This window comes from Capra hircus, chromosome 12, assembly GCF_001704415.2.
Source record: "Capra hircus breed San Clemente chromosome 12, ASM170441v1, whole genome shotgun sequence".
NCBI lineage: Eukaryota > Metazoa > Chordata > Mammalia > Artiodactyla > Bovidae > Capra > Capra hircus.
Window position 1 is genome coordinate 73,459,042 of NC_030819.1, and position 13,845 is coordinate 73,472,886.

The 13,845-nt window shown below is 40.7% G+C and overlaps 1 protein-coding gene across 2 annotated transcripts in view; it reads left to right on the forward strand.

Moving 5' to 3' along the window:
* EPSTI1 (epithelial stromal interaction 1 (breast)) overlaps positions 1-13,845 on the forward strand; it is a 103,094-nt gene that overhangs the window by 32,845 nt on the left and 56,404 nt on the right. For both annotated transcript variants that reach the window (XM_018056782.1, XM_018056781.1), the window contains exon 6: positions 9,978-10,051. In XM_018056782.1, coding sequence (XP_017912271.1) covers positions 9,978-10,051 — 74 coding nt within the window. The remainder of the gene's footprint in view (positions 1-9,977; positions 10,052-13,845) is intronic.

Genomic DNA, 13,845 nt, shown 5'->3' on the forward strand with positions numbered 1-13,845 from the left:
AGAGGCTTTTTAGTTCCCCTTCACTTTCTGCAGTAAGAGTGGTGCCATCTGCATATCTGAGGTTATTTATATTTCTCCCAGCAATCTTGATTCCAGCTTGTGCTTCCTCCAGCCCAGCATTTCTCATGATGTACTCTGCATATAAGTTAAATAAGCAGGGTGACAATATACAGCCTTGACGTACTCCTTTTCCATAGGAACCAGTCTGTTTTTCCATGTTCATTTCTAACTGTTGCTTCCTGACCTGCATATAGGTTTCTCAAGAGGCAGGTCAAGTTCTCAAGAGACAGGTCAGGTGGTCTGGTATTCCCATCTCTTTCAGAATTTTCCACAGTTTCTTGTGATCCACACAGTCAAAGGCTTTGGCAGTCAAGAAAGCAGAAATAGATGTTTTTCTGGAGCTCTCTTTGTTTTTCAATGATCCAGTGGATGTTGCCAATTTGATCTCTGGTTCCTCTGCCTTTTCTAAAACCAGCTTGAACATCAGGAAGTTCACGGTTCACATATTGTTGAAGCCTGGCTTGGAGAATTTTGAGCATTACTTTACTAGCGTGTGAGATGAGTGCAATTGTGTGGTAGTTTGAGCATTCTTTGGCATTGCCTTTCTTTGGGATTAGAATGAAAACTGACCTTTTCCAGTCCTGTGGCCACTGCTGAGTTTTCCAAATTTGCTGGCATATTGAGTGCAGCACTCTCACAGCATTATCTTTTAGGATTTAAATAGCTCAACTGGAATTCCATCACCTCCACTAGGTTTGTTTGTAGTGATGCTTTCTGAGGCCCACTTGACTTCATATTCCAGGATGTCTGGTTCTAGGTGAGTGATCATGCCATTGTGATTTTCTGGGTTGTGAAGATCTTTTTTGTACAGTTCTTCTGTGTATTCTTGCCACCTCTTCTTAATATCTTCTGCTTCTGTTAGGTCCATACCATTTCTGTCCTTTATCGAGCCCATCTTTGCTTGAAATGTTCCCTTGGTATCTCTAATTTTCTTGAAGAGATCTCTAGTCTTTCCCATTTTGTTGTTTTCCTCTATTTCTTGCATTGATTGCTAAGGAAGGCTTTCTTATCTCTTCTTGCTCTTCTTTGGATCTCTGCATTCAGATGCTTATATCTTTCCTTTTCTCCTTTGCTTTTCACCTCTCTTCTTTTCACAGCTATTTGTAAGGCCTCCCCAGACAGCCATTTTGCTTTTTTTGCATTTCTTTTCCATGGGGATGGTCTTGATCCCTGTCTCCTGTACAATGTCACGAACCTCAGTCTATAGTTCATCAGGCTCTCTGTCAGATCTAGTCCCTTAAATCTGTTTCTCACTTCCACTGTATAATCATAAGGGATTTGATTTAGGTCATACCTGAATGGTGTGGTGGTTGTCTCTACTTTCTTCAATTTAAGTCTGAATTTGGCAATAAGGAGCTCATGATTTGAGCCACATATTGTAGGGGTTGCTGCTGCTGCTGCTCAGTCACTTCAGTCGTGTCCGACTCTGTGCAGCCCCGTGGACAGCAGCCCACCAGGCTCAAAAACTCAGCTGTAGTCTTTGGAGGGCACTCATATTGCTAGCTACCTGAAAGCCTTGTGGACATGACAGCTGGTACTGGAATCTGCTAATTTCCCTCAACCTCAGTATATTATTTGAGCCCCATGAGACCCGTTTTGGATCTCCAGAACTGTAAGATTATTAACAAAGTTATATTGTTTTAAGCCACTAAGTTTATAGTTGGTATAGCACCAACAGAAAGCTAATATACTCCATGTGGTTATATAGTGTATTAATTTCTCTTCTTGGAAATCTATATGGAAGAGAAAATATCTCTAAAATATTAGTGCATCAGTAAAATTAAGTCCTTGAAAAAAACAAAACAACGGCATACCACATGCAAGTACTTGCTTTGTCACTGATCTCAGCATGGTAGACAAGTCTTCAGGAATCGTCATAGCAAGCCTTTCACTCAAATGCAGTGCCATGAAAATAAACCTCCACCACACTTTCCCCTCATAATCACACTGATGAATTAAGTAATGATTTGATTTTTTTTCAGACTTTCATAATGCCCACAAACTTAAAAAATAAAAATCCCCAAGTCCATGTCAAAGACTTTCTTTACCTCTTGGATTTATCTTATTCTGCTTTTGATCAACACATGTTTGAAATAATAGATAGTGCTGTATAGTTTACGAATATTTTCATTCAATTCTCCCAACTTCTTAGAGCATCAGGACGTCAGAGAGGGCAAGAAACCAGCTAGAAATCTGAGTGGCAAATGAAACCTTTCTTTGCTCTTTCCAATAAACTATAAAGTCATAAAGCTGATGAAGTTATGTGGAGCCTTAGAGGTCATGGTATTTTTTATAGACACTGAAAGACGTAATTAGTTAGTTTTAATGCTAAAAGTGAGGTAGGAGCTACTTCATACCTACTTCATTTTCTATTAGCGTAGAAAACAAGGTCTGCGTATTAGGTGCAGAGGAGCATTCACATACATGTTTTTAAGGGTTCACACCTGTTGCTTATTTCTAGGAAACAAACAGTAGTAAGGGCTAATGACTTTAGAACAATTTTAGGGTTAAAACTCAACATCAAGGTAATTATTCCAATACTGCTTTTAAAAATTGGGAAAAGTTTCCATTTCTGAAAACTTTCAAGGAACAAAACCAAACTTTCAAGTTTTTCCCAGAAATATGGTTCCTACATTATGCATTTCTTTGTGCATGACCCAGCGTGGGCATTAAGCCTCTGATTGTTGAAATGCAGTAGGGTCCCATTAATTGACCCTGTTAATTAACACATAATGTTGGGATGTTAATGATATCTCTGAAATGCAGGTATAGGACAAAGTGTAAGCCATTTGTTTATTTATGCTTCACTCTCCTTATCTGTAATAAAGTGTGTCTGTGTGTTAGTCACTCAGTCGTGTCTGGACTAAGTCGACCCATGGACTGTAGCCCAGCAGGCTCCTCTGTCCATGGGATTTTCCAGGCAAGAATACTGGAGTGGGGTGCCATTTTCTCCTCCAGGGGATCTTCCTGACCCAGGCATCCCACTCACGTCTCCTGTGTCTCCTGCATTGCAGGCAGATTCTTTACCCACTGAGCCATCGGGAAAGCCACTATCTGTAAAATGGGTATAATAATATAATAATGGGACTGGCGGGATTAAAGGATACAATACATGCAAACCCCTTTGTATTGAATACCGTGGATAGTGCTAAGTGAGCACGGAATAAGGTGCCCTGGCCTAATTGACTATATCTGTAAACAAGCACCCTGTCTCATTCGACTCTCTTACTATTTTTAAACTATTTGTTTATTTGGCTGAGTCGGGTCTTGGTTGTGGCGCGTGGGATCTTCCGTTGCAGTGCACAGACTCTAGCTGTGGTGCCTGTGCTTAGTTGCTCCGAGGCAGGTAGGATCTTAGTTCTCCAGTCAGGGATTGAACCCTCTGTCGGCTGTATTGCAAGGCAGATTCTTAACCCCTGGTCCATCTGGTAAGTCCCTACCTTTATTACTATATCAACCTCTCATGTGGATGGCAGACAGGACTTTATTCTACACACAAATTGGATTGGCTTACTTATTTCATTTTCGCTAAGCTCACATGTTCATTGGAAGGACTGATGCTGAAGCTGAAACTCCAATACTTTGGCCACCTCACGCGAAGAGTTGACTCACTGGAAAAGACCCTGATGCTGGGAGGGATTGGGGGCAGGAGGAGAAGGGGACGACAGAGGATGAGATGGCTGGATGGCATCACGGACTCGATGGACATGAGTCTGAGTGAACTCCGGGAGCTGGTGATGGACAGGGAGGCCTGGCGTGCTGCAGTTCATGGGGTCGCAAAGAATCGGACACGACTGAGCAACTAAACTGAAGCTCACATGAACTGGGTTGCTGGAGAAAAAATACATTTGGCTCCTCTTCTCACAGAAATTGTTGGGCTTCCCTCTCATCTGGGTCTTTTATCATCCCCAGGGCACAGCGTTTTCCTTTGCAGTCTAGGCTCATCTCTAATTATCAACATGGTTCTCCCTTACCCTCATTTTTCATTTTCAACACATGACCTCATTTCTCACCGTCTCAGAGATAAAGACCATGAGGCTGAAAGTCTCTATATTTTTCTGTTTCCTTACTTTTTCTTTGCTGCTTCTACACCCACCTTATCTCAGGAGGAATAAGAAACTGCTTTTCCTTGTTGCCGTGATGGATTCTCCCACGTGTGCCTCCCATCCCATCCCATCTTTCCTCCATCCTCCTCAGGAACCTTGTTGCTCCATCGGTTAAGGCTCCATTTCTTCTGTAGCTTTCTTGTTTGTTTTTCTCTCTTGGGGTATAATCATACTCAAATCTCTCACCTTAAAAACAAATCTTCTCTATGTTGGCTTGCTTTCAACTCCTTCTTCCCAAGCATCACAGCTCAGCTTCTTGAAAGTCTTCTCTGCCCCACTGGATTCCCACATGCCAGTCTGTAGACCAACTCCTATCAATCATCTGAACTGCTCCCCTCCAAAATCTGTTTTAAGTGATGCTCCCTAGGTGATTTGCTGAGCTCAGCTGGCTTTTAGGAACTCACTCTCTTTGCGTCCTCACCTTTACTTGCTCCTTGGTGGGCCAAATTTGACTTCGGTCTCTAGTAATTCATTGGTTTGGATCTAGCTAAGATGGAGCTTAGTTGAAAAACGCAGTGGAGACTCTTTAGTTCCTAATTTATTTTAACTGTTTGTAATATTGTATCTACTAAGCACTCTGTCCTTCAGATTCTCTCTTCTGGATTTCCTCTGGACCCTGTTCCCTGCTTGTTTTTCTATACTGATGTTCTGTCAGGTCCCTTCCGTTCATCTTCTCATTGCCTTGCGCCGCCATATTCCTAGGTGAAGGCCCCCACCTTTCCACATCCGGATTTTGCTTGTGCTGATCATCTGTGAAAGCCCCATCTCCAGACCGTATTCCTGAATCGCAGAACGTCTATTTTACTGTATGCTTGCTATTCCTCTCTAGGTATGCCACAGCATATCTCAAACACAAATGAGCATACTCCTAACAGGTTCAAAACTGACCTCACATTCATTCTGATGCTCTTAAATCATAGTCACCTGTACTCTTCCCCCTTTTTTGACTCATCCTATTATTAATATGGATTTCCCAGGTGGCACAGTGGTAAAGAATCTGCCTGCCAATGCAGGAGGTGTGAGAGATGTGTGTTCGATCCCTGGGTTGGGAAGATCACCTGGAGAAGAAAAGGTCAACCCGCTCCAGTATCCTTGCCTGACAATTTCCATGGATGGAGGAACCAGGCAGGCTATATATAGTCCATGAGGTTGCAAAGAGTCTGACATGACTGAGTGCGTGCGTGCACACACACACATTAGTATAGCTCGCCTCCCATGTTTCCTCTTTACTCTCCTCTTATTTCTGTCCCTATATTTTTCCAGACTTTGTCCTTTCTTTCATGTCTGTGTTGTCTTAATTTGGGACTCATAACTTTATGTTGTGGCTTGTGAGGACCACACCAATGGTTTTTATATTTGTGATCCTTTCTGCAGCTTATCCTTCATGTTGCTTTCAGGATTAACTGCTTACTATCCTGCTTAAAGTAACACAGTGGCTCATCATTGCCTTTAATGAAGTCCAAACTCCTTTACTTGGCATATAAATTTCTTTATAATTGCCCCTTCCTCCTTTCTCAATCTTATCTTCTACCCATCTTGTACCAACCCCTTTGAATTTATACATAAGCTTCTTGGGGTTTCCTGAACTGATATATTCTCTTCTGCCTTTTGGTACTGAAAATACATGTTATAAATATGCCCTTTTCCTAGTCAGGGCCATAACTAGCCCATCATTGCCTTCGTGCAAATTAGAAACAGATGCTTCGTCCAGGCAGGCAGTTCTGTGGGTGCTCAGACTGCCACAGAGGTGACAGGTGGTACCTTTGTGAGAAACAGACAGATACCTCTGCCATGCTGAGGCCCCCTGTGCCGGGATGCAAAGCTTGGGGAGCTGAATGCTGCCTCTGTTTTAGCCCTTCGGACCTCTCTGCTAGGCCCCTGGGCAGTGAGAGATTCATACAGTGGAATGCAGTATCCTGCTCCCATTACCCCCGTTTCCTCCTGCGAAGTTCTTGCTTAATATTGGTCTCCATCTAGAATTTCTATCTCTCACTAGACCCATGGTTCTTATCCTTTTGTTTGGTCATCAGCCTCTAGGGAAATCTGAAGAAAGCAAGCTATGAACTCATTCACCATAAAACTGAGCATAGTTCTAACAGACACCTAATTCATGAACCCAAGGTTAGAAACCACGTTGCAAATGTTATTCAAATTTTGGCTAACCCTGACTCTACCCCTAACCTAAGATGGAGCCTGCCACATAGAAGATACCCAACAAATGTTTATGGGAACTATTGAAAGCATTTCTCCAACAGGCCACTTCTGTGCTTGTTTCTTTATATTCATACTAGAGATTTGCAAACCTTTACTCCCTAATGTATTGTACACTTTGCCATCATGGCTTTCTTGTCTGTGGTCCCAGCTAGCTTCTCGAATTTTCCAGGGTAGGCACTGCTTGGTTTATATCTGTAGTCCCAGCATCTAACGGAACACAGTATGGAGCATATAATAGGCGTATGATGAAGGTTTAATGAGTGCCTGGAATTCAGTGATAGTAAATGATTTGCTTAAGGTCACTCAGTGATGGTGAACCTAGAACCGACTCCATAATTTTTTCTTCTGGACCTCATGTTCCTAGATATTTTACATCCTGCCTTTGTATATGCATGTGTAAGTATGGTTGGGTGACTCCTTAACTCACTGCTAAATGGACAGAAATAGTCTGACTAAATCTAAGTATTTGGATTAGTGTGCTAAAATACCTGGGCTTCCCAGGTGGTTTAGTGGTAAAAAATCTGCCTGCTAAGCAGGAGACACGGGTTTGATCCCTGTGTTGGGAAGATCCCCTGGAGAAGGAAATGGCGCCCCACTCCAGTATTCTTGCCTGGGAAATCCCGTGGACAGAGCAGCCTGGCAAAGAGTTGGACATGACTTGGTGAACAACACAAAACAATTAAAACAACTACCACAGTGGAAGGGGCTGAATACTCAATTACTCTAGAATTTTGAGAACTACTTCCCCATCAACTCTTCAGGGATACACAGACCTTTGTTGGATGGATATAGCTACTGGGTAACTATTTCTGTGAGCTGAGTCCAGTGACAATCTATTAGTGCAGAGATGAGAGTCCATGTTCCAGTCTCTGACCTTGCTGAAGGAACCCAGCCTTGGCCTCTAGATGCCTGTGTGGCTTTCTCACTGTTCTCTCGGTAGCATTCCTAATTCTGGTTTGATCAATACCTACCTGCTGCTTGCCTGCTGCCTTTTAACCCTTGGCCCCCCTTTCTTCCCCCCGAGATGTGGGGAGCTCATCAAAATTGACCACTTTTGGTCTCATGAGTCAGGATTTTTTTTCTAGATTGAGATCATGTTTATTCAGTTTGCTTCCTAGAACTGTTTCATTAATAACCCCATTGCCTTGTATTATAATTCATGCTTTCAGATTGTAGTAAATTTTCCTATTAATATTATTTTTTTCCCTGAAACTGAAATCATCCATTTTACCTTTCAAGATGGGATAAGTAAATAGTTCTGTGTGAATGAAGACTTCCATGGAAATGAACAATTTTTTCCCTCTTTGGAAAATGGAACTAAACTTATGTTAGAGTTTGGAAGTGATGATTTCTGTATTCCTTTTTCACAGGTCTTCCCAGTGGACAAGTCCATTTTTTTTTATTAAAGCAAATAAAAGATGCTTGACATTAAAACTTCAAATCTCTCCTGTGTTGTGGAACTTGTCTCAACTCCCCATTAAATTTGCTGTCTAGGAAGTCTATTTGTTTTTCATGAGCAAATTTTAAAAATGACAGTTGTATCATAGTAAAAAAAAAAAAAAAGCAAGTGTTTCTAGATTATTAAGTCAGATTAAAATATGTCAGAGCCATGGTGACAGTAATATCACAGTAATATCAAATGTGAAATTCTTTAGACTCTCCAAACAAGTAATTTAAAAAAAAGGAGAAGAGTATTTAAGCAATGGCTTATTTTGGATATTTGCTGTTCTGTCTCTCAACAGCTTTAAGTGTCTGATTCTGTCAGAAGGGAACTGAATTGGCTTACTGAAAATTGTTTCCTGAATGCTTTATCAGGATATATGCTGCTGCTGCTAAGTCACTTCAGTCGTGTCCGACTCTGTGCAACCCCCTAGACGGCAGCCCACCAGGCTCTCCCATCCCTGGGATTCTCCAGGCAAGAACACTGGAGTGGGTTGCCATTTCCTTCTCCAATGCACGAAAGTGAAAAGTGAAAGTGAAGCTGCTCAGTCATGTCCGACTCTTAGCAACCCCATGGACTGCAGCCTACCAGGCTTCTCCATCCATGGGATTTTCCAGGCAAGAGTACTAGAGTGCGGTGCCATTGCCTTCTCCGATCAGGATATATAGAGTGATATATATATATATATATATATATATATATATATATATATATATATATATATATATATGTCGGAGAAGGTGATGGCACCCCACCCCAGTATTCTTGCCTGGAAGATCCCATGGATGGAGAAGCCTGGTAGGCTGCAGTCCACGGGGTCGCTGAGGGTCGGACACAACTGAGCGACTTCAGTTTGACTTTTCACTTTCGTGCATTGGAGAAGGAAATGGCAACCCACTCCAGTGTTCTTGCCTGGAGAATCCCAGGGATGGGAGAGCCTGGTGGGCTGCCGTCTAGGGGGTTGCACAGAGTCGGACACTACTGAAGCGACTTAGCAGTAGACTTAGCCTATATATATATATGTACGTAGTATAAACAATTTAATCATTACATATATATATATATTTATATCAACTATTAAACCATTTATCATCATTTTCATTTAACATGACTGGTATGGAAATTTTATGTTTTCCCTAGAACATTTTGAAAACATTGCTTAAGATAGAAATATTGCTATCTTCTGAACTAAGATTAAAAATATGAAATACTGATTTTTGTGATTATACCCATCAAGCTGGGAGAGGGGGACCATGGAAAGAACTTGGAGCTTCTGGCTTTCAGTGTAGGGCCCAAGAGCTGTGAGAGGGGTATTATGTTTGCAGCCCTGCTAGGCACCATAATGGATTATGGAGGCCACCTGAACCTAAAGATTTTGGACCTTGGGTAATTTTAACATCATGATTCTGCTTAGCTCAATTCAGTTCAGTCGTTCAGTCATGTCTGACTCTTTGTGAACACATGGATTGCAGCGCCAGGCCTCCCTGTCCATCACCAACTCCCAGAGTTTACTCAAACTCATGTCCATTGAGTCGGTGATGCCATCCAACCATCTCATCCTCTGTCATCCCCTTCTCCTGCCTTCAATCTTTCCCAGCATCAAGTTCTTTTCAAGTGAGTCAGTTCTTCACATCAGGTGGTCAAAGTATTAGAGTTTCAGCTTCAGCATCAGTCCTTGCAGTGAATATTCAGGACTGATTTCCTTTAGGATGGACTGGTTGGATCTCCTTGCAGTCCAAGGGACTCTCAAGAGTCTTCTCCAACACCACAGTTCAAAAGCATCAATTCTTTGGTGCTCAGCTTTCTTAGTCCAACTCTCACATCCATACATGACTACTGGAAAAACCATAGCCTTGACTAGATGGACCTTTGTTGGCATAGTAATGTCTCTGCTTTTTAATATGCTGTCTAGGTTGGTCATAACTTTTCTTCCAAGGAGCAAGCGTCTTCTAATTTCATGGTTGCAGTCACCATCTGCAGTGATTTTGGTGCCCAAAACATAAAGTCTCTCACCGTTTCTATTGTTTCTCCATCTATTTGCCATGAAGTGATGGGACCAGATGCCATGATCTTAGTTTTCTGAATGTTGAGTTTTAAGCCAACATTTTCACCTAAAGCTTCCTTAAAAGATAATATTCTGTTACTTGCAATTTCAGAGCAACAAATTAGAGGAGAAAAAAAGACTTCAAGAAAACCTCAGAAGAGAAACTTTTAGAGAGCATCAGCAATAGTAAGTTTGTTTTCAGAACTTTGTACATTTTACAGAGATATTGTTCATTGTGCTTTTAAATTCCAGTTGAAGGTAACTGTTTAAAATATCGGGTAATGAATTTTTGCCTATTAATTATGTAATTGAACTCTAAAAGTGAGTGTCTAAGTTTGGAGACTTCTATACTCACCAAAGTCGTGGTTAGTAGTCAACAGATTAGAGTGAATACTGCTAAATTTGAGAAATTCTAAATAACTTGGAGGGCTTGACTTTTTGGTAATCTAGGTTAGTTTTGATTATGAAGACTTCTGAAACACCAATATAAGCAAGATGATGTTTGAAAAGAAGTACCCAAGCAGAATCTAACTAGGGATTTAGCTAATGGACTGAGGACTTACATTTTTATAAACAAGATTTGAGAAATAATTTCACAGTTTTCAGCACAGCTCCAACTGATGGTCATACCTCAAGGTACTTTTTCCAGTGTGACTTGGGAATCACAGCAGCTAACGTGTATAGGGCAACCACAATATGCTTTATCATAAGTTGGTGTCCCAGCTCTAAGTAACACTGCCTAAAAGAATAGATAAAATTGAAGAACTGTATTTCTGTCCCTAGATTAATACCAAATATTGTAGAATTAAAACCAAGCAGATCTGGGTTCAAAAATCCTAGCTCCATTCTCCAGCTGTGACCTTGGACAAACTACTAAACTTCTTGGAACCTCAGTAGTTTTTTTTTTTTCCTAATAGGGTTGGTAATATCCCATCAGCCATTTGTAAGGATTAAATAAAATATATCAATGGTATACAAGTGATTTCATTTTATGGGGACTTGATAAGTAACTTCGTACAGAAAGAGGTTCTTGTTGAATAGGATCAGAAAACTCATTTTGTAAAGACTGTATAGAGATTTTTGGTTGCACCAGAGCTAGACATTGGCCTCCCACTTTCAGATGGATTGTTCTGACTGCTTCCTCTTATCTGTTCCCATCGTTATACCTCATTTGCAGAATTTAAGCTTATTCGCATGTTGGTATGAGCATATGTGACACCCTAAAGTGTATTCCTCTTCTAAGTACAGCCCTCTCTGGTTTTCTCATTCCACTGAAATTTTCTTTCATCTGTTGTAAGCAACAACTCCTTGCTTTAAGACTCAGGTCGGAATGCAAAATATGTTTCTCAATATTTCACTTCGCCCCTTCTCAAATGGGGCACTTTGCCTCTGCTACCCAGGCCAGGTAAAAAGTGGGAGATGGAATGGGATTGGGTGGAAGTGCTAAGGAATGGTGTTATCTTTCCCCACTTTTGTTTTAAGGCAGGCATGGGGTAAGAAAGCTGGTGTGAAGCTAAACACCAGGAGAAGTTGACTGTCCTGGAGATTGAGGGAGGCAGGCAATAGACTTGGGTTAATGTATTGTTGCCTCTGCCTTCTTTGGTAGATAATGGATGAAAGCTGATTTCTTGGCCAGTCAGAGGAGTTGAAGGAGACACAGGGATTCCATGGGAGCATGTTGCCTGGAGACAATAAGAAAGTATTTTAGTATTGTAATGTATTGTAATACATAATAAAATGCATTTGTCCTGTGGCATCCTCCTTTTACACTGGAAAAGGGAAGACCTTCTCACTGTGAGGACTTAGGTACAGGACTAGGAAAACAAGCCCATTCTCTGCAAAGTTTTAACATGGTAAGGTGAAGGATAAGAGATTCTTAGAGTTTTAGAGGATGTGGGAGATTGTGTCAGCAAACCTTTTTTATTTTTCCTAGTCCTCCAGCTTCTTGAGTTTGTGTTTTACTAAACATTAGAGATCATCCTTTTTCTGTAAAGAAAAAAGAATTCTACCCTCAGCCACCTCACACACTATCAGTGGAGCTGAATTCAATTTCATGCACATTTCACTCTTGCTTTCTTCTGCTTATCGTAAAAGTCCCAGTTAACCAGGAAAAAAAGAAGTTGGCTGAAAATGAGAAGTATCTCAAATTGATTTTTAAAGCCTATTGAGAAACACAAGAAGAAGTATACGTGTGTGTGTGTTTTAAGTATATTGTGTTTTGAAGTGCTTTTGAAATTAAAGGACTAGTAGCTAATGAAATGAATGACCATTATATAGCTAGAAATATGAAAGAAACTTCTTGGAAAAGATGGATCCTCTGTATAACAAGCCTTTATCATATTTTCTTAGAATCAATTTATGATGGAGAAACTGAATAGGAGAGCTGTTAGAATTTTTTTTTTTTTTAATATATGTTTAGCTGCACCAGGTCTTCGTTGCAGCACAGAGGATTTTTGACCTCCGTGGTGGCGCACAGGATCTTTAGTTGCAGCATGTGGGATCTTCGTTCCCTGACCAGAGATCAAACCTGGGCCCCCTGCATTGGGAGCATGGAGTCTTAGCCACTGGACCACCAGGGAAGTCTCCCCTGAGCTGTCAGAATTTTAACAGCACAAAGTTTTCACTAGACCAACCAGGCTGTTCCCTATTCCATCCTCTCACCCCAAAGTTAGATTCTTCTGAAGGTGTTCAAATGAAGGATCACAAAATAGAAACACAAATAAGGAATATTTTCGATGCCATGATATGTGTGATTCAAATATCAGACTGGGAGTGGTGGTCTTTGTTTTCTGTAGAATAGGGCAACCATGGACTTGAGCAGACTGTAACTCCAAGTTGCTGAAGAAAAAGCTGCTGATAGTATCCTGGGACACCACCATGGGAATCTTAATGTGCTCTTTCTTACCACCTTGTTCCAGGCTTGTTCATTTGCTTCTGATTATTTTTAGTGTTGTCAATTATTTAGCTAACAGGCAGAAAACTAGGCTTTTATTGACATCTAAAGGGACTCTCCTGAGTGTAATAATGAAGGCGGTTTATTGAATGCCTGTGAGGTTGCTTTCTAATTGTACACATTAATCTGCCCATGCAAGCTGGCTGGAAATACACAAGCAGATTGCACACGCAGATGGAGCACACGGGATGGCTTTTATGAAAGGACCTCTGGAATGTACTTCTGCCGTACTGGCTTTTCCTTAACAATCGAATGACTGTGACTATTTCAATTGGCGGCTGAGAACAGACCAGATTAATGGTGCATTAAGTCTGCTATTCTGGCTGGGGACAGACTCAAATTTCACGGTGGAGAGTTAGTTCTAGGATTCTTGAGCATGAAAGTGAAGGGGAGAAATAGGCTTCTAACCTTGGCATGGTTTTCATCATTATTTCACTCTGTCATTCTTTACTGCTTATAAAGGGTGAAATGTGATTTTTCAGGATTTTTTTTTTATGAGTCAATAGTACTGGTAGATTTAAGGATTTGAAGTAACAGTTAATAAACCTGTGTGTGTGTGTGTAATGTTATAATCAAAGAAAGGATGTTGTGATTTAGATTTTTCAAATTTTAGCATTTTTAATTTAAATGGTAATTTATTTTGAGTCACAGTCATCTTTCTAACCATGTGGCTTTTGGATGGATGTCAAGACAGGTTTGAATTTGGAGACTACATAATGAGTTATGGGGGCTAGGGTAAGGTATGAATGGGGCAATTAGATGCATTTTGGGTGCAGGTGTTCGGAAAAATAGTGCTCTCATAAGGATTTGCTGGAGAAATGAGAATTGTGTGTGCTTTGAGCATTTATAATTTTAATTCCTAATAATCATTTAATATAATAGATTATACATTTGTATGGTTTAAAAAATATAGAAAGTTGTGTGGCTCTTTAAAATGCTATTTCAAAGTAATAAGCTGCTATACTATTGAGAACTTAGGGTATTTCAGCCATATTAGGCATATTATATACATTTTTCATTTAATTTT